Raw genomic sequence first — 20172 nt, forward strand, 5'->3', positions numbered from 1 at the left:
CTGGCCTGTAAATTGTAGGACTAAAAAGTTTATGAATGGAAGTGAGAATCAATATTATTGATTGTAGTGACGTAAAAATTTAGCTCGGTCGCTAATTGTGGCGATTTATTGAAAACTTGAAAACTTAAATTTGATTTTTAAAATAAACAGGGAGTCGCCACTGCTCCTTTTTTCTAGGTGTGATCGGACACCTATTAGATTTCTTTTTTTTAAAAAAAAAGCGAGAAAAAGGCCGAGTTTAAGGTCTACGTTAAAAGCCAGAGAAAAATTAGGGTTCGGAGTTCGATTCTGCGAGGAAGGTATTAGCACCCTCGCGACGCCCAAAAATTGGTATCTCATAAACACGTGCTGTCTTGATTTTCAAAAATACGAGTTCAATGTAAAATTTAATCGTGATCCGATTAAAAGAAGACGAGAAGTTTTAAATTTTTGATTTTTGAGAAGGATATACCTTCTTAACACGAGTCGATTGATGTTCACCCAACATAGCGATGAAATCGACGACATGGTGTTAAATCGATATGTTGCCTTATGTATTGAAATTAATAAAAACATGAATAAATATTTTAAAATAATGAACAACGGGGAAATATATAAAAATGGGCGGGAAACGAAAGATAATAGTTGGAAATACATCAAGGCACATAATACATACAACAATGATATTAAAAATAATGACAATGCACGCGATATTAAATGTAACAATAGTATCATATACGAGAATACAATGAGAATACAATGAATATACATATAAAGATAATTAAGAGTATATATGTAAAATATATATATATATATATAAATAGTAGTAGTGTTAGAAATATACTATATATAGTGTTTGAAGTATATACATGAGATAGTAAAATATATAACTAGCAACGATAAAATATTTACATAATATATACATATATATATAAAAATACAATATTTAAAAAGGTATATATATATATACGTATGATAAAATAAATGTATTAATATTAATAATAAATATAATAGGGCAAAAATAAGCATATACATAATATATAATGTAATGTGGTACTAAGAATATATATATATATATATATATACAATATAGTATTTAAAATATATACATAAGATGGTATAAAAATATGTACATGGAAATGTATAAGAAATATACACAACTAGTAATATTACAAATATATACATAACATATATAGAACATATACAATACATATATACCTTAGAAATGATAATAATAATAATAAAACTAATTTGTACACTATACAAATACATACACACATATATATATAAATAATAAGATAATATAATATTGGAAATATACATATAATAGTAAAAAATATAACTAATAATATTAAAATATATATAATAATATATATAAAATATAATATTAAAAAACTTATATACATAACATATATGAAAAATATATATAATATAATATTAAAACATTTACATAATATACATATTAGAAATAAATAACGACTAATAATAATAATAATAATATTAGAAATAATAATGAAGTATATAAAAAACAAATATAATATAATAGTAATATTAAAATAAAGTAATTAAAATAGTACTATATATATAAATGTATATATACATACATATATAATATACATACATTAATATTATTAATAATAATAAAACTAGAAATAATAATCATTAGTAATAATAATACTTTAAAAATAATTAATATGTTAATAAAAATAATAATAATGAAAATAATACTAATAGTAATAATAAAGATAATAATAGAACTAAAATAATAGTAATAATATTAATAATATGTAAAAATGAAAATAAACGAAAAAGGACTAAATCGAACTAAGAACAGAATTTTGGGGCAAATTTAAAAAGAAAACAAAAAGAAAGGGGCCTATTTGAACACGCTAGAAAACAGTGGGGACCAAAATCGCAATATTCCTCATTGTTCTAAATAAGACCTAAAAGGACCAATTTATAAAACCGATTAAATTTCAGGGCCAATCTATAATTCAAAGATAATTTGATTGCGAAAAATAAAATTGCGAAAGGACCAATTGCATAAATATACCATTGAATTAAAAAACACGCGGATCCTGAGGCGGGTCGGGTCGAATCGGGTCGGACTATGGTAAAACGACGTCGTTTTTTAGTTTAAGTTTGGGCACCAAAACGGTGCCGTTTTGGTAGGCTATAAATAGCCTAAAAATCTGAAAAAAAAATCATTTTGATAGGGGAAAAGAAAAAAAAAGAGAGAGAGGGGGAAGGAGTGAGCGATTTCCGGTGGGGTGAGGGGACACCGGCCAATCGTCGGAGACTCGCCGGCGCCGGCGCCAGCCACCGTACACGGTGGCCGGAAAGGTAAAAAACCTTTTTTTTTGTTATTTATTTATTATTTTTTATGTTTTAAGTATTGTTTTTATTTATTTATATATGTATTGTAAATGCTAGAAAAATATTCGGATATAAAACTAAAAATAAACAATGGAATTTTCACCTTAGGATTTAGTTTCTGGTTCTGTGATCTGGGATCTTCCCTTTGTTTGGCTGCTTTTCTGTTTATCTAATGCTGAGGAAAAAATTGCTATCGTTTAGGGTTTAAAATGTTTTTTTTTCTTTTCTTTTGTTTTCAAACTATCCAACCCCTTTTACAGAAAGCAAAATAGGCTTTTATAGCCTTTACAAAATTGTATTTAATATTTATTGTCTTGTCTTCTTTCTAGTCTTGCAGGGGATGGGCAAACGGTGGAGCAGGTGGTGGCAGAGTTGGTGGCCGGTGGTCAGATGCAAGTGGGGAGGGTTGCGGCGCTAAGGTAGTTTAGGGGCATGGGTTGAGTTGGCTAAGGTTGGTATTGGGCCAAGGGGTTAGTGGGCTAGTGTTTGGGTAGTGGTTGGTTTAGGTTAGCTGATGGGTTAAAGGATTTGGGTGTAAACGGGCCATTCGGGTTTGGGTAATTGGGCTAATAGGTATTGTAATAGGTTGTGGGTATTTGGGTAGGCTGATGTATTGGGTAGGTTTAGTTTGGGTTCAGACTTGTTGGGATTTAATGTATTGGGCTGAGTAATTTAGGAATGGCCCAAAATTGGCCTATAACAGCTGCTCCTCTTTGCTCATTGTCGTACAACGGGAATAGAGCAAAGACATAATGAAAGGCCAATTTTGCCCCGTCTTACCGAGTCTTGACTTCATTGGCGCTCTTCTTACTCAGGTAGTCTCCTTGTAGTCCATCGCATCTTGTAACTTTGGTTCAATCCACTGCATCTTTCGATATGACTTATAGCTTCAATCTGCTCGCATCTTCAGGGGTATGAGGTTCTGGTCTTCTCTTCTGCCACTTCAAAAAGGTAAGATTTAATATCCCTGATCAACTGCATTGCAACTCTAGGGAGACAAGATTTGCAACTTCGACCTGCTTCATTGCAACTTCAGGGAGGCCAAATCTGGTGTCTTCAATTGAATTCAATCTTTACTCTTTACTCGGCATGTGATCTTGAGCTCAACTCATTTCTCGCAATATGAATTGACTCTTTAAAAGAGACATTAAAAACAGAAATTGAAAATAGCTCAGCACGTGAGCCAAGGCTCAACTCACTTCTCGCAATGTGAGTTGATCTTTTTGAAACTTAATTTGAAAAGCAGATTTTGAAAATACCTCAACATGTGACCAGAGGCTCAACTCACCTCTCACAATATGAATTGATTTTTGAAAAACAGAAATTAAAAAAACAGAAATTGAAAATAGCTTAGCACATGAGCTAAGGCTCAACTCACTTCTCGCAATGTGAGTTGATCTTTTTGAAACTTAATTTGAAAAGTAGATTTTGAAAATACCTCGACATGTGGCCCGAGGCTTAACTCACCTCTCGCAATATGAATTGATTTTTGAAAAACAAAAATTAAAAGGCTCAACTCACCTCTCGCAATATGAGTTGATTTTTGGAAAACAGAAATTGAAAAGGCTCAACTCACCTCTCGCAATATGAGTTGATTTTTTTTTAAAGAAACAAAAATTAAAAGGCTCAACTCACCTCTCGCAATATGAGTTGATTTTTTTGAAAAAAAAATTGAAACACAAAAATTGAAAATACCTCAGCGTGCCCCGAGGCTCAACTCACCTCTCGCAATATGAGTTGATTTTTTTGAAAAATAAATTGAAACACAAAAATTGAAAATACCTCAGCGTGCCCCGAGGCTCAACTCACCTCTCGCAATATGAGTTGATTTTTTGAAACATAAATTGAAATTACCTCAACGTGTCTTGAGGCTCAACTCACCTCTCGCCATATGAGTTGATTTTTTTGAAAAATAAATTAAAACAAAAACTGAAAATACCTCGGCGTGCCCCGAGGCTCAACTCACCTCTCGCAATATGAATTGATTTTTGAAACATAAATTGAAATTACCTCAACGTGTCTTAAGCCTCAACTCACCTCTCGCAATATGAGTTGATTTCTGAGAATAGAAATTAAACATCAAAATACCAAAACCTGTCATGCGGTAGAACTCAGGATCTTTTCCTTTGATTCGGTACAGCTATCATCACGTCCTCTTGCTCTACCGGATTACCTGTATATGCCATGTATGATGTTATCATGATATGCACATGTTTGTCTTAAATGCCTTTATGCCTACATGATTATGCAGTGCCTCTTAAGCATGTTTGTCGTATGTCCTTTTTTTGCCACGATTGTTGAGGTTCTGCGTTCATTGCTTTGACTCTCGACTTTCTCTTCAGGCCTTGTATCCGTATTCAAGCTTTACGAGTAATCGACGTTTCTCAGATATCACACTTTTGCCCCTGGTTAAACTTTGTTCTTGCTTTGAGGCTCTTGTGCTTATCAAATTTTCATCCAGGTAATGTTTAACATTTCTTGTGTTTAGAGTATGTCATTTCACTATTTATCATTTAAATAAACCACATAATGAGATGCATGAAAAAGGTTAGGTAGGGACAAAAATGATATCTCATATTCATTTATTTCAAGTGTGGCAAACAAAGAAAGTTAACCAATGAGAGTAAAAAAATGTCAAAAAGAAAGAAAGGATCGTATTCAACGGATACAAATGCTCTAGATATTCAACACATGAACTCTTCCACGTTCCTTAATCAAGAATCTTTTCGAGCATGGCTTCTTGTGTAGAAGATTTCGAGTTTTCAGAAATACTTCAAATACTGTAGTCTCACTGTTTGACCCATCGTTCGACCGCCAGGTTAATTTCATTAGGATGCCCTCTCAGGTTTTCATCCTAATCTTTTGTGTTTAATCAAAGCGCCCATTTCGGGTTTTCGCCTTGATCCCTTTTTTTTTTTTGGCGATGCCTTTTTCGGGTTTTCATCTTGATTTTCTTTTTTCAAGCATAATATTTCTTCACCACATCTGAGTTCACTGGATTCGGTAACTCCTTCCCATTCATCTCGGTAAGGATTAAAGCTCCTCTTGAGAATGTCTTCTTTACAACGTATGGTCCTTCCCAATTTGGTGCCCATTTTCCTCGCAGGTCTTTTTGTACTGGGAGAATTTTCCTTAGCACGAGTTCTCCTTCATGGAATTCTCTTGGCCGTACCTTCTTGTCATGGGCTGCGATCATTCTTTTCTGGTACATCTGTCCATGACAAATCGCTCTTAGACGTTTTTCTTCGATGAGGTTCAACTGATCATATTGAGCTCGAACCCATTCTGCTTTTTCTAACTTTGATTCCATCAAGACTCGCAGTGAGGGGATCTCAACCTCGATAGGTAGCACAGCTTCCATTCCATAGACCAGAGAGAAAGGAGTTGCTCCCGTAGATGTTCGCATAGATGTGCGATATGCATACAAAGCAAATGGTAGTTTGTCGTGCCAATCTTTATATGTCTCAGTCATTTTCCCAATGATCCTCTTGATATTTTTGTTGGCTGCTTCAACAGCCCCGTTCATTTTTGGGCGATAGGGCGAGGAGTTATGATGCTTTATTTGGAATTGCTCGCACACTTCTTTCATCATCTTGTTGTTCAGATTCATGGCGTTATCCGAAATGATTCTTTCAGGCAAACCATATCAGCAAATGATTTTCTTTTTCAAAAACCTACAAACTGCAGTCTTTGTCACATTAGCAAACAAAGCGGCTTCTATCCATTTTGTGAAGTAATCGATAACCACAAAAATGAATCGATGTCCATTTGAAGCTTTTGGAGATATTGGCCCTATAACATCCATGCCCCACATAGAAAAAGGCCACGGAGAGGTCATGACATGAAGAGGAGAAGGGGCTACATGAATTTTATCGCCATAGATTTGACATTTGTGGCATTTTCTTGCAAAATTGATGTAGTCACTTTCCATCGTTAGCCAATAATAACCGAGTCTCATGATCTTTCTGGCCATATTGAAACCATTGGCATGTGTTCCGCAGATTCCCTCATGGACATCTTCAAGTATTTTCCTAGCTTCAACATCATCCACGTATCTCAAGAGCATCTGATCTTTTCCTCTTTTGTACAGGATATCCCCATCAAGAACAAATCCCGCTGCCATTCTTCTGATTGTTCTTTTGTCGTTCTCATTCGCTTGTTCGGGATAGCTTTGATTCTTGATATATTCTAAGATATCATGGAACCATGGCTGTCCGTCTGGCTCTTTCTCAATACTACAACAGTGTGCAGGTACCTCGTATATACTCATTTTGAGGGGCATTATTTCTGCTTCTCTACTTGCTTTGAACATTGAAGCCAAAGTGGCCAGGGCATCAGCCAATTGGTTTTCTTCTCGTGGGAAGTAATGAAAAGTTATTTCTTTGAACTCCTTGATTAATTCAGCCACTAAATCACTGTACTTAATTAATTTTGGGTCTCTCACTTCCCAATCTCCACGGATCTGGTAAACCACTAGGGCTGAGTCTTCGTACACCTTTAGGATTTCAATGTCTTGTTCGATAGCTGCACGAAGTCCCATGATACAGGCCTCATATTCTGCTATGTTATTGGTACAGAAGAAATTCAGTCTTGCAGTGAACGGATAATGATTCCCCTCTGGTGAAACCAGGATTGCTCCAATTCTATGTCCCAAGGCATTTGACGCACCATCAAAGCACATCTTCCATGACTTCTCTTTTGATAACTCGGATTCCATTTCTGTGATGCACATTAAGTCTTCATCTGGGAAATCGAATCTTAAAGGCTCATATTCTTCTGTCGTTCAAGTCGCTAGGAAATCAGCTATTGCGCTCCCTTTTATCGACTTCTGACTTACATAGGTAATGTCATATTCCGAAAGGAGGATCTGCCATCGTGCCATTCTTCCTGATAGTGCCGGCGATTCCATCATGTATTTTATTGGGTCCAGCTTTGAAATTAACCATGTCATGTGATACAACATATATTGTCTGAGTCTCCGAGCTACCCAAACCAGAGCGCAACAGTATTTTTCAATAGACGAATACTTTGCCTCATATTTAGTGAACTTTTTGCTAACGTACTAGATCGCCTTTTCTTTCTTTCCTGACTCGTCATGTTGCCCCAGTACGCAACCCATTGAATTTTCGAACATAGTCAAATACAATATCAATGGTCTTCCCGGAGTTAGCGGTACTAGCACTGGAGGACTGGAAAAATATTGCTTTATCTTACCAAAGGCCACCTGGCATTCCTCATTCCATTCTCCTGGGTTATGTTTTCGAAGAAGCCGAAAGATTGGGTCGCATTGGTTGGTAAGTTGAGCGATAAATCGGGCGATATAGTTTAATCTCCCTAAAAATCCTCTAACTTCCTTTTGCGTGTGCGGGGGTGGTAACTCTTGAATGGCCTTTATTTTATCTGGATCAACCTCGATACCTCTTTCATTGACAATGAAGCCTAGTAACTTTCCTGAGGTAGCCCCAAACGTACATTTGGCTGGATTAAGTTTTAGCTGAAACTTTCTCAGCCTTTCGAACAACTTCTTGAGATTCACTACATGCTCTTCTTCCCCTCGGGATTTAGCAATCATATCGTCGACGTAGACCTCTATTTCTTTATGCATCATGTCATGGAATAACGTCACCATAGCCCTCTGATATGTTGCCCCAGCATTTTTTAACCCAAATGGCATCACCTTGTAGCAGAATGTTCCCCACATTGTTACGAAGGTGGTTTTCTCCATATCTTCAAGGGCTATCTTGATCTGATTATATCTCGAGAATCCATCCATGAAAGAAAACAATAAATATTTTGTTGTGTTGTCCACCAACGTATCAATATGTGGTAAAGGAAAATTATCTTTTGGGCTTGCTCGATTCAGGTCACGGTAATCCATGCACATTCGTACTTTGCCATCTTTCTTTGGCACTGGGACTATGTTAGCCACCCATTCTGGATATTTGGAGGCTTGTAGGAAGCCAGCATCAAATTGTTTCTTGACTTCCTCTTTTATTTTCAACAGCATTTTAGGTCTCATCCGTCTTAATTTTTGCTGGATAGGCTTACATTCTGGCTTTAATGGGAGCTTATGGACCACTAAATCTTCATCTAACCCTGGCATGTCCTGGTATGACCATGCGAAAACATCTTTGTATTCGCGGAGTAAAGCGATCAAATTATGCCTGGTGCTCTCTGAAATAGAAGTCCCAATCTTCACTTCTTGTTGCCTTTCTTCAGTGCTCAAATTTATTGTTTCCACAGATTCTTCATGAGGCAGAATCTGTTTATCCTCTTGTTCCACCATTCTTAACAATTCAGGAGATGAGACGTAATCTTCAGCATTTTCTTCGGCTTCGAATTCTCCTAAACAAACAGCCTTCTCAAAATCAATTTCAAGATTCGTAATGGGTTTGTTCATGTCGTCGATATCTGAGCACCTGAAAGTTGGATGGAAAAGGAAACTATAGAGAGGCATCTGAGTATTGGAACCAACAAACGAAATGTTATGTCATGACATGAGGCAAATGTAAGGATAGGTTATGAAATGAGAAAATGGTTATGAAATTAGTGATAATGCGAAAAATCGTGAAAAAATGCATCTTCATTGATATTCATTTAAATGACAAAGAGCAAATGCAAGCTCTTACAAAAGAATTCTATTATATCTAAGGACACAATAGAATGTTAACGTTTGAGCATTACTCTAAAGATTTATAAACTACAAGAAGCTCCTCGACAGTCCAATTGTTCAACATGAAACCTGAGGGACAAGGGCGTATCCTTGAGACGTCCTTACTCGCATCAGCCTCTTTGTCAATAACATTTATACTGACATTCTGAAAACCCTTTTCAATTAACCACAGCGTGTTTCGTAGACCATCTTGTCCAGGGTACATCATTCCCGCAGATGTAAATATTTTTGACAAAGGAGGGTACTCTACAGGTTCCCATTCCAGTTTTCGGCCCAAAGTTCTTGCAATTCTTCTTTCCTGAACTTTCTTCCACTGTCTTTTTCTTTGACGCATGTTAGGCTGGAACCCCAAACCGTATCGGGCCTTGTGGTGCGCTAGCTTTAAAGCCCTGACTATTCCTTGCAGATATCTCCCTAAACCTCTTCTCGCTCAAGCTCCCCTTCCTACGGTCAATTTGACACCCATTCTGGTATTTCTCGACAGTTTTGGCACCGAAATTCTGTTTCCCTCAACAACAAAAGTGGCATTGACAAACTCAAGGGATCGAAAGGAGCATTCCACTGCGTCCTTGCTTACTTCAAGGTATGGCGCATCAGCAGAGATAGATGCGACAATGTTTTCTTCGCCCTCGACTGTGACCAAACAGCCGTCCATGATAAATTTCACCTTTTGATGGAGGGATGATGGGACTGCTCCAGCAGAATAGATCCAGGGTCTTCCCAACAGGCAGTTATACGAGGGTGTAATGTCCATGACTTGGAATTCAACATCGTATATATAAGGGCCCTCTTCCAGAGGGATCTCGATCTTTCCCATGACTTCACGCCTTGTCCCATCGAATGCCCTTACCGTGGAATGACAGGGCCTTAAATAGGACAGATCTATCGGAATTCTAGAAAACGTGGCCAATGGCATAACATTTAGCGCCGACCCATTATCGATGAGCACGTTTGGTATTATGTAGCCCTTGCAGCGAGTCGTAATATACAGTGCTTTCACTGAGCCTCTACCATTTGGCGGTATCTCATCATCACTAAAAGAGATGAAATTGTCCTCGTTCAGATTGTTCACCCACCTATCAAGCTTCTCAATAGATATGTTGTTAGCTACATAAGCTTGATTTAACACCTTCAGCAAAGCGTTCCGGTGTGGCTCTGAATTTAAGAGTAGAGATAAAACTGAGATTTGCGCTAGCTGCTTACTCAATTGTTCCACCAAACTATACTCACTGTGCTTGATAAATTTCAAGAATTCCTGAGCTTCTTCCTTATTCACAGACTTTTTAGTCTCTTGCACGGGTGGAGTCTCCTGTTCGGCTTCGGCCTCATACATCACTGCTTTTCCTTTTTGTTTCAAGTCACTATTTTTCTTTACCAGCTCAATTTCTTTGGAATAACAACGCCCACTGCGGGTAAAATGGCCTACTTCCCCAATATCTCCAGTTATGGCTTCGGGCTTTTCACCTTTAGGTGTGGTGATGTTGACATCGTATATCCACGGTACTGTTTTATTGTCCTTATAAGGGAAAGGAGATGGTACTTCGATTATCACTTTTGGTTTCATCGGCTCCTTCTTCGCGTCATAATAAATTATTAACGGTCGGTCAGCGCTATACGGGAAACCTGATGATTGATTGTCAGAGGCACATATTTCTCCACTATCGGCCTCTTTGGCTTTACAAAAAATCCCAATCTCTTTATTATCCATCATATTTTGCAGTAAACTTCTGAATTCCTCGCAGGACTGAATGACGTGCCCCCCAATACCATGGAGCTCGCAAAGTGACCTTTTTGCATCTTTTCCTTCGAATACTCCGTTAAGACGACAGAGTAACCCTTTTTCAACTAGTACCTCCCAGATTCTCTGCAGAGGTGTTCTTATTTCAGAAACTTATCTTCTACTTTGTCGTTTGTCCTCCTCTCCTACTGCGCTTACATTCCCTTCGGTGTGGTTTGGGAATGGATTCCCGGCCGTACCGCCAGTACCATCAAATCGCAAAATGCCCGCATCAATGAGCCCTTGAACTCTCCTTTTGAAAGCAAGACAGTTCTCAATAGAATGCCCCTAGTTCCCCGCATGGTATGCACAACTAGCGTTTGGATCGTACCATTTCGGGTATAGAGGTTTAAGGGGTGCCATGTAATAGGGAGAAATCAGTTGTTTCTCTAAAAGTTTTGGGTACAATTCCCCATACGATACAGGGATGGGAGTAAACTGCGGTTTCTCGGGATTAGGCCTTGCTGGTCTTGGTTCATTCTTAGGCTGCCTTTGAGCAGGTACCATGTTTTGTGGGAATATGGTGATGGGTCTTTGGTTGTTCGTGGCGTAAATGGGGTAGGAAGGGAGTGGTGCCTGGTAGTAAGGGGTTTGAGGGGGATAATAGAAATTTGAAGGTGGATAATTTCGAGGTCGGGGTTGGTTTGGATATGGATTAGAGGCATAACGGTTTTTCCTTCCCACCATGTGGGCTTCTGGTTCTTTATTCTTCATAGGCGCTGCCCTTTTTGAACCTTCTAAACCTTCCATTCTATCACTCTTGACGGCATTCTCTATAAGTTCACCGGATATTACAATATCCGTAAAATCCTTCGTGGCACTTCCCACTAGTTTATCATAAAACGGCGCCTTTAAGGTGTTGATAAAGAGAACGGTTATCTCTGTTTTTGTTAGTGGGGGCTCCACTTGGGCTGAGACGTCTCTCCATCTCTGCGCGTATTGTCTAAAGGTCTCTGACGGCTTTTTCTCCATCATTTGCAAGGTCATCCGGTCTGGCACCATATCCGATACATGCTTATACTGCTCACAGAATGCTGATGCCAAATCCTTCCAAGATCGGATCTTTTCCCTACTAAACTGGTTGTACCACTGAAGAGCTGATCCTGCAAGACTATCTTGAAAACAATGTATGAGTAGCTTATCTTCGTTTACATAGGCAGTCATCTTCCGGCAGAACATGACGAGATGTGCTTTTGGGCACCTTGTCCCATCATACTTTTCAAAATCAGGCACCTTGAACTTCGTTTACATAGGCGGTCATCTCCCGGCAGAACATGACGAGATGTGCTTTTGGGCACCTTGTCCCATCATACTTTTCAAAATCAGGCACCTTGAACTTCAAAGGCAAAATTAGATCGGGTACCAAACTGAGTTTTTTGGCACCTAGTGCAGAGAAGACTTCAGTGCCTTCTATCGCTTTGAGTCTTTCCTCTAGACTCCTATATTTTGCGTCATGATTATCCAATTTCAACTTGGCTACCTCTGCTGGGTCGTCCAAATCTGGAACTAGTGGATCAGCAGGACTAGCCCCTGGGTTCAACGCGAACGTTTCTTGCCCCAGATTAGCGGGTGGAGCAGGTGGCATAGGCCGTTGTTCCAAGCCTGTGTGTTCCCCTTGAGTATACCCTCTTTGTGTTGCGTGGACATGTGGTGGAGTGAATCCCAGGGGATAGAGTGGATCTTGATCATGGTGAATTCTTGATTGAGATTCCATAACGTCCGGATTTTGCATAGGCCCTTTTCCTTTGACCCAAACCGACATCATTTCCATCATTTTGGCCATTTGATCTTTCTGTTCAAGTGATTCCTCTCGAGATCTCAACATTAAGTCTCTTGTCTCTTGCTGTAATTTGGCCAGTTGCTCTTGTAATTTCTTTTGAATTCTTTCCATCCTTTAGATCCTTTCGTTGAATTCAGCCTCCATTACTCTAGCTTGTCAGTGCATTTTATACGGATGACGTGGTTCCAGTCTTGTGGTATTACAACTGCGAATTGTATATTTTATCTTCAGCGACTGAGTATGGGAGATGCAATGTATGAATGAATGCATGAATGTCAAAATGTTAGTTATGAAAGGAATGCAAAAAATTGGTGTTGATTTCAAGATAGCCCCTATTTAGGCATTTCATTTATCAAAAGAGTTCATTACAAAACATTTTGCCATTTCCTATTCAACTATTACATAAACTTCCTAGCTATATTGCCATATTTCTTCACTCGCTCTAAGAACTTTGACATGTTTGATCTTCGGCTCGGAGGGAATTGGCAACTGAGAGCTTCAGCTTCTTTCGACAATTGTACCATATGCATGGCTACCCCACGAATCTCATTGATCAAATAGCTAAGTTGCATTTCTTTTTCTTGGAGACCCTCTTCGTAAGCATGAACGTCTCTATCATACTGATTATTCTTTTCTTCCAAATCCTTCAAGAGAGTCTCTAGCTGCTGTTGATGATCTTGCAGCGTACCTTCTAAATCCCGTATCCTCTCTTTTAGCTCTTGACGTTTAGATCGACTAATCATTACCTCAGCAGACATAGCTTCACATTTGGCGTTCTTTTTCCTTAGCTCCATCATAGCCTGCGCAGCCTTTCCTTCTTCTTTCTTTACTTTTCTTTTCCAAAATTCCATTCCGCCTTTGATGTTGCTTATTTCTTCCTTCCATTCTGCCGACGACTTACCTAGCCCGCTGTTCTTTATTGTGCCTCTTAACTTCTTATTTTCCAGATGAAGATCTCTTAAGTCATTTCTTACGACTTCAGCCTCTTTTTGCAGTTTCTCGGTTCTAGATCTTTCAATCTGAACGTCGATCTTCAATTGGTAGTTTTCTTCTTGAAGGGCATTAAGGTCCCGAGACATCTTGGCCTTTTCTCGTTCAAATTCTTGTCTTGCCATTTCTAGCTCAGACGGCATTTCCTCCGAGAAAGGATTCTGGACAATGTAGTTTGTTGACGAGATTTGCTGACTATTTACCCGTTGCTTCCTCCATATGTCATAATCCTAGGTTAGGGTATCAGCATATAAGGCCAATTCCATCAGATGAACTTTTTTTCAAGATTTTGCAGTGTCTCGGACCCTCTTCATATATCCCTCACCTGCAAGAGCAAACTCGGACTGCGCTAATCTTCCGGTGGCAGGTATGAATTGTCTTGAAGAAAATTGCCTTAGGACTAATAGTGGGGTATATCCAACTCCTCTCCATAATCCGAGTAGTGGCACCCAATCTTGATCTCCGACCTTGTATAGCAAAACCGAAGGGCGTATCCACGGTGCTCTCCACGTTATATCCTCGGCGCGAAGGTTCTGAAAAACTGATACCCAATGTTGCTCAGTGACTTTTTTTTGCCATTCTTTCTTGAGATAAGCTTCCAACGGGCAGAATGTTTTAGAAAACATATGGAACGGTGTGCGCTCTACTTTCCAGAAGTGGCTCAAAATCCAAACATTGAGCAACTGCGCGCATCCAATAAATCGTCCATCCCCTTTCCTTCGACAACTACTCAAGGATCTAAAGGTCTCGGCTAGGATAGTCGGGACAGGGTTGATTTCTTGTTTTAACCTTTCGAAGAAATCCACTACTGCAACTTCAAGATGTCCGAGAACTTTAGGGAAAATGACCAAACCGTAAATGGCCAAAGCGAATAGATTTACCCTTTTCAGCATGTCAGGATGGTTCAGAACCAAATCTCGTAGGGAAGACCATGGAATGCAAATGGTTTCATTCTTCTTCTTTATCTGTTTTTCGACCCATGCGTCGATCATGTCTGTCAATCTCATTAACTTTTTCTTGAAGGTCATCGGCTTGGGCTCTTTCACATATATCTTATAGGGTTGCACATTATTGACACAGAGCAAAGCAGCGTATTCTTCTAGAGTCGGGGTCATATCTTCCTGATTGAAAATAAAACATTGGTAGGCCGGATCCCAAAATCTGATCATGGCTTGAATCAAACGCTCGTCTATGTTGATAGTGATCAAGTGGGCTATATCTCCGTACCTTTTAGTGAAGATACCCCTAGTGTTCGAGTCCCATTGATTCCAAATCCAAACCAAATCTTCGAGGTTGTTTTGGCAAACATTCACAGTTACGTACTCAGGCAGATTGGCAATACATCCTTCCACTAGACTATCCCCTTTTTCTTTTTAAGTTTTTAGAGACCAGTCCCGGACCACGGTATTTTTCTCGGTTGTTGGTATAATTAACTCTTCCATTAGAAACCCATTTTTTGGCAACCGATCTTTAGTCAACACCTTTCTAATATGATGCCTATAATGCATGATGAAAAACAATAAAGCAAAGACAAACAACCTTGATTAGTAATTTAATACAGGCAGAAAAACATGGAGAATTTAACAAATCGAACTACCCGATCTAGTTTATTAAACAGACCCAATCCCCTTGTATAGAAAGTGAAAATGCAAAAGGCAAGAGGCGTTCCTCCCGTGCATTTATTTTGGTGACTACTAAACGAACGGAGGTTCGGCATGGCTCTAGTTGGGTGGCTCGTATGGTTCATTATATGCGGTTTTGGTTCTAGATAGGTACTCAAATTGCCTGTACTATCATCTGCTAAGATTAGTACGAAGCCTCGGTCATAACCCATCACAGGCTCACGAGTTCAATTCGAGGGATTACATTTACTTATGCCTATGCGGAGGGACAAGTTAACTCACGAAAGCATAAGTCATATGTAACCCGAAAGTATTCACTAGCCTGTGTGGAGGGACGAGTTAACTCACGAAGGCGTAGCGTTTACTTTCACTTAAACGGACGGAGCCCGGGTAGAGAGCTCATATTATGCGAAAATGCAAGTGCACGGTGTGTGGGGAGAAACTCACAAACTTTTCGTTTTATTTAAAAAAAACTACAAAACTAAAACCATAAAACTTAAAGCTGAAAAGCAAAAAGGACAAAACGAGTTAGAAAAACATAATGCGAATGCATGACTTTTGAAAACAAAAATTTGAGGATCACGACTAAACGTTAATTTGAACAAGGAACTTTGAAAACTTTGACAACACGAGTTTAATTCCAGACATGACTCTCAAAAAGGTCCCCAGTGGAGTCGCCAGCTGTAGCGACGTAAAAATTTAGCTCGGTCGCTAATTGTGGCGATTTATTGAAAACTTGAAAACTTAAATTTGATTTTTAAAATAAACAGGGAGTCGCCACCGATCCTTTTTTCTAGGTGTGATCAGACACCTATTAGATTTCTTTTATTTAAAAAAAAGAGAGAAAAAGGCCGAGTTTAAGGTCTACGTTAAAAGCCAGAGAAAAATTAGGGTTCGGGAGTCGGTTACGCGCGAGGAAGGTATTAGCACCCTCACGATGCCCAAAAATTGGTATCTCATAAACACGTGCTGTCTTGATTTTCAAAAATACGAGTTCAATGTAAAATTTAATCGTGATCCGATTAAAAGAAGACGAGAAGTTTTAAATTTTTGATTTTTGAGAAGGATATACCTTCTTAACACGAGTCGATTGATGTTCACCCAACATAGCGATGAAATTGATGACATGGTGTTAAATCGATATGTTGCCTTATGTATTGAAATTAATAAAAACACGAATAAATATTTTAAAATAATGAACAACAGGGAAATATATAAAAATGGGCGGGAAACGAAAGATAATAGTTGGAAATACATCAAGGCACATAATACATACAACAATGATATTAAAAATAATGACAATGCACGCGATATTAAATGTAACAATAGTATCATATACGAGAATACAATGAGAATACAATGAATATACATATAAAGATAATTAAGAGTATATATGTATATATATATATATATATATATATATATATATATATATAAATAGTAGTAGTGTTAGAAATATACTATATATAGTGTTTGAAGTATATACGTGAGATAGTAAAATATATAACTAGCAACGATAAAATATTTACATAATATATACATATATATATATATAAAATACAATATTTAAGAAAGGTATATATATATACGTATGATAAAATAAATGTATTAATATTAATAATAAATATAATAGGGCAAAAATAAGCATATACATAATATATAATGTAATGTGGTACTAAGAATATATATATATATACACAATATAGTATTTAAAAATATATACATAAGATGGTATAAAAATATGTACATGGAAATGTATAAGAAATATACACAACTAGTAATATTACAAATATATACATAACATATATAGAACATATACAATACATATATACCTTAGAAATGATAATAATAATAATAATAAAACTAATTTGTACACTATACAAATACATACACACATATATATATAAATAATAAGATAATATAATATTGGAAATATACATATAATAGTAAAAAATATAACTAATAATATTAAAATATATATAATATATATATAAAATATAATATTAAAAAACTTATATACATAACATATATGAAAAATATATATAATATAATATTAAAACATTTACATAATATACATATTAGAAATAAATAACGACTAATAATAATAATAATAATAATAATAATATTAGAAATAATAATGAAGTATATAAAAAAACAAATATAATATAATAGTAATATTAAAATAAAGTAATTAAAATAGTACTATATATATAAATGTATATATACATACATATATAATACACATACATTAATATTAATAATAATAATAAAACTAGAAATAATAATCATTAGTAATAATAATACTTTAAAAATAATTAATATGTTAATAAAAATAATAATAATGAAAATAATACTAATAGTAATAATAAAGATAATAATAGAACTAAAATAATAGTAATAATATTAATAATATGTAAAGAATGAAAATAAACGAAAAAGGACTAAATCGAACTAAGAACAGAATTTCGGGGCAAATTTAAAAAGAAAACAAAAAGAAAGGGGCCTATTTGAACACGCTAGAAAACAGTGGGGACCAAAATCGCAATATTCCCTGCTGTTCTAAACGCTGCGCACTGAAAAGGACCAATTTATAAAACCGATTAAATTTCAGGGCCAATCTGTAATTCAAAGACAATTTGATTGCGAAAAATAAAATTGCGGAAGGACCAATTGCATAAATATACCATTGAATTAAAAAACACGCGGATCCTGAGGTGGGTCGGGTCTGATCGGGTCGGACTATGGTAAAACGACGTCGTTTTTTAGTTTAAGTTTGGGCACCAAAACGGTGCCGTTTTGGTAGGGTATAAATAGCCTGGAAATCTGAAAAAAAAATCATTTTGATAGGGGAAAAGAAAAAAAAAAGAGAGAGAGAGGGGGAGGGAGTGAGCGATTTCCGATGGGGTGAGGGACACCTACGATCGTCAAGACTCGCCTGGTTGGCGCCACCACCGCACTACGGTGTAGGAAAGGTAAAAACTCTTTTTTTTTGTTATTTATTTATTTATTATTTTTTATGTTTTAAGTATTGTTTTTATTTATTTATATATGTATTGTAAATGCTAGAAAAATATTCGGATATAAAACTAAAAATAAACAATGGAATTTTCACCTTAGGATTTAGTTTCTGGTTCTGTGATCTGGGATCTTCCCTTTGTTTGGCTGCTTTTCTGTTTATCTAATGCTGAGGAAAAAATTACTATCGTTTAGGGTTTAAAATATTTTTTTTTCTTTTCTTTTGTTTTCAAACTATCCAACCCCTTTTACAGAAAGCAAAATAGGCTTTTATAGCCTTTACAAAATTGTATTTAATATTTATTGTCTTGTCTTCTTTCTGGTCTTGCAGGGGATGGGCAAACGGTGGAGCAGGTGGTGGCAGAGTTGGTGGCCGGTGGTCAGATGCAAGTGGGGAGGGTTGCGGCGCTAAGGTAGTTTAGGGGCATGGGTTGAGTTGGCTAGGGTTGGTATTGGGCCAAGGGGTTAGTGGGCTAGTGTTTGGGTAGTGGTTGGTTTAGGTTAGCTGATGGGTTAAGAGATTTGGGTGTAAACGGGCCATTCGGGTTTGGGTAATTGAGCTAATAGGTATTGTAATAGGTTGCGGGTATTTGGGTAGGCTGATGTATTGGGTAGGTTTAGTTTGGGTTCAGACTTGTTGGGATTTAATGTATTGGGCTGAGTAATTTAGGAATGGCCCAAAATTGGCCTATAACATTGATGTTATTGTCCAGCCGGCAATGCCTTGCCGCTGTGTATCCTATATATTGCTATTTGGCCATGTCAAAGTTGAGAGATTATGATGCAACTTTTATAACACACCTTCATATTTTGTTCATATATTGATGTATGGATTTTGCTTTTCTCTAGCCTGTTATTATTGATGTTATTGTCCAGCCGGCAATGCCTTGCTGCTGTTTATATCCTAATATTAAAGGACTAAAATGTTTACTTGGCACTGATGAAGGAATTGCATTGCTCCTCTGATACTGACCTATGCATGAATATCCTCATATATTGCTATTTGGACATGTGAAAGTTGAGAGATTATGATGCAACTTTTTTAACACGGCTTCATATATTTTGTTCTTGCAGTTGTTCCTCCGTCAAATGTGACGAAACAGCCTTTCCAACCAAATGATGCAAAACTGATGAAGAACTAAAGATCATTGATGTTAGTTTAGCAGGAATTTGGCCGATAATCAGAGGATGTCACAGGTTTATGATAAATGGAAATACTCCGGAATTTATTTGTTATTAAGAGTAATTTGGCTGAAATCCAATGAAGATGATATCTGAGGTATCTGAATTTATTTGTAACCTTTAGAATTTGCTAATTAGGAATACTTAGATAAGCTCTCTTATTCCTAAATTATTTGCATGTTCAAATATATATATCGCTTTAATTGATAGGTGTTTGATAACTTTCTTGGGTTTCACATCATTTGATTAGTCATCAACTAATGAAAGCCCTTTGACCAAAACATGCAGGACTCCTTGGGAAAATGCAGACCTAAAGAGTTGAGCTGATTCAACTCCTAATTTCATAGGTTTTTGCTTGGATGAGCTTTACATGGTTACGCTTCCATTATACCAAAAACTTTTGTTTTTCATACCGTGCCTCTAGTACTGTATAGCTATTTACACTTATAATCTTTGTTTGCAGACACTTCTGACAGTGACTACAAGGCTCGTGTATGTTAGTTTTGCATGATAGTTAAGCTAGAGTTATGTAATTATTGTGATCATGTAGCCACACTTTTATATTATAGTGAAGTTTTCAGTGGGCTCTCGAATCCCGTGGTTTTTACTCTTTAATTTAAAAGGATTTTCCACATAAAAATTGTGTGTCTCATGATTGATGCTTTATGATTATTCATGGCTGCTTCTATGTTTTATGGAGAATATTTAGAGTTATTTGTGCTGTCGTAATTACTGAAAAAAAGCTGCAGTTATGCTTGCATCTCTTCGGTTGTGGAGC

The 20172-nt window shown here is 36.9% G+C and overlaps 1 protein-coding gene across 1 annotated transcript; it reads right to left on the reverse strand.

Moving 5' to 3' along the window:
• Positions 1-5314: 5314 nt before the first annotated feature.
• Positions 5315-12023, reverse strand: LOC128282145 (uncharacterized; the record flags this gene model as incomplete). The annotated part of the gene is given in 5 exon segments (XM_053020318.1): positions 5315-8688; positions 9098-9173; positions 9645-10544; positions 11229-11381; positions 11490-12023. Coding segments are annotated over 5 exon segments (5037 nt in total), but the record flags the coding sequence as incomplete, so codon positions are not given.
• Between the last annotated feature and the right edge of the window lie 8149 nt (positions 12024-20172).

Source organism: Gossypium arboreum, chromosome 10 (genome assembly GCF_025698485.1).
Source record: "Gossypium arboreum isolate Shixiya-1 chromosome 10, ASM2569848v2, whole genome shotgun sequence".
In the NCBI taxonomy this organism is placed as follows: domain Eukaryota; kingdom Viridiplantae; phylum Streptophyta; class Magnoliopsida; order Malvales; family Malvaceae; genus Gossypium; species Gossypium arboreum.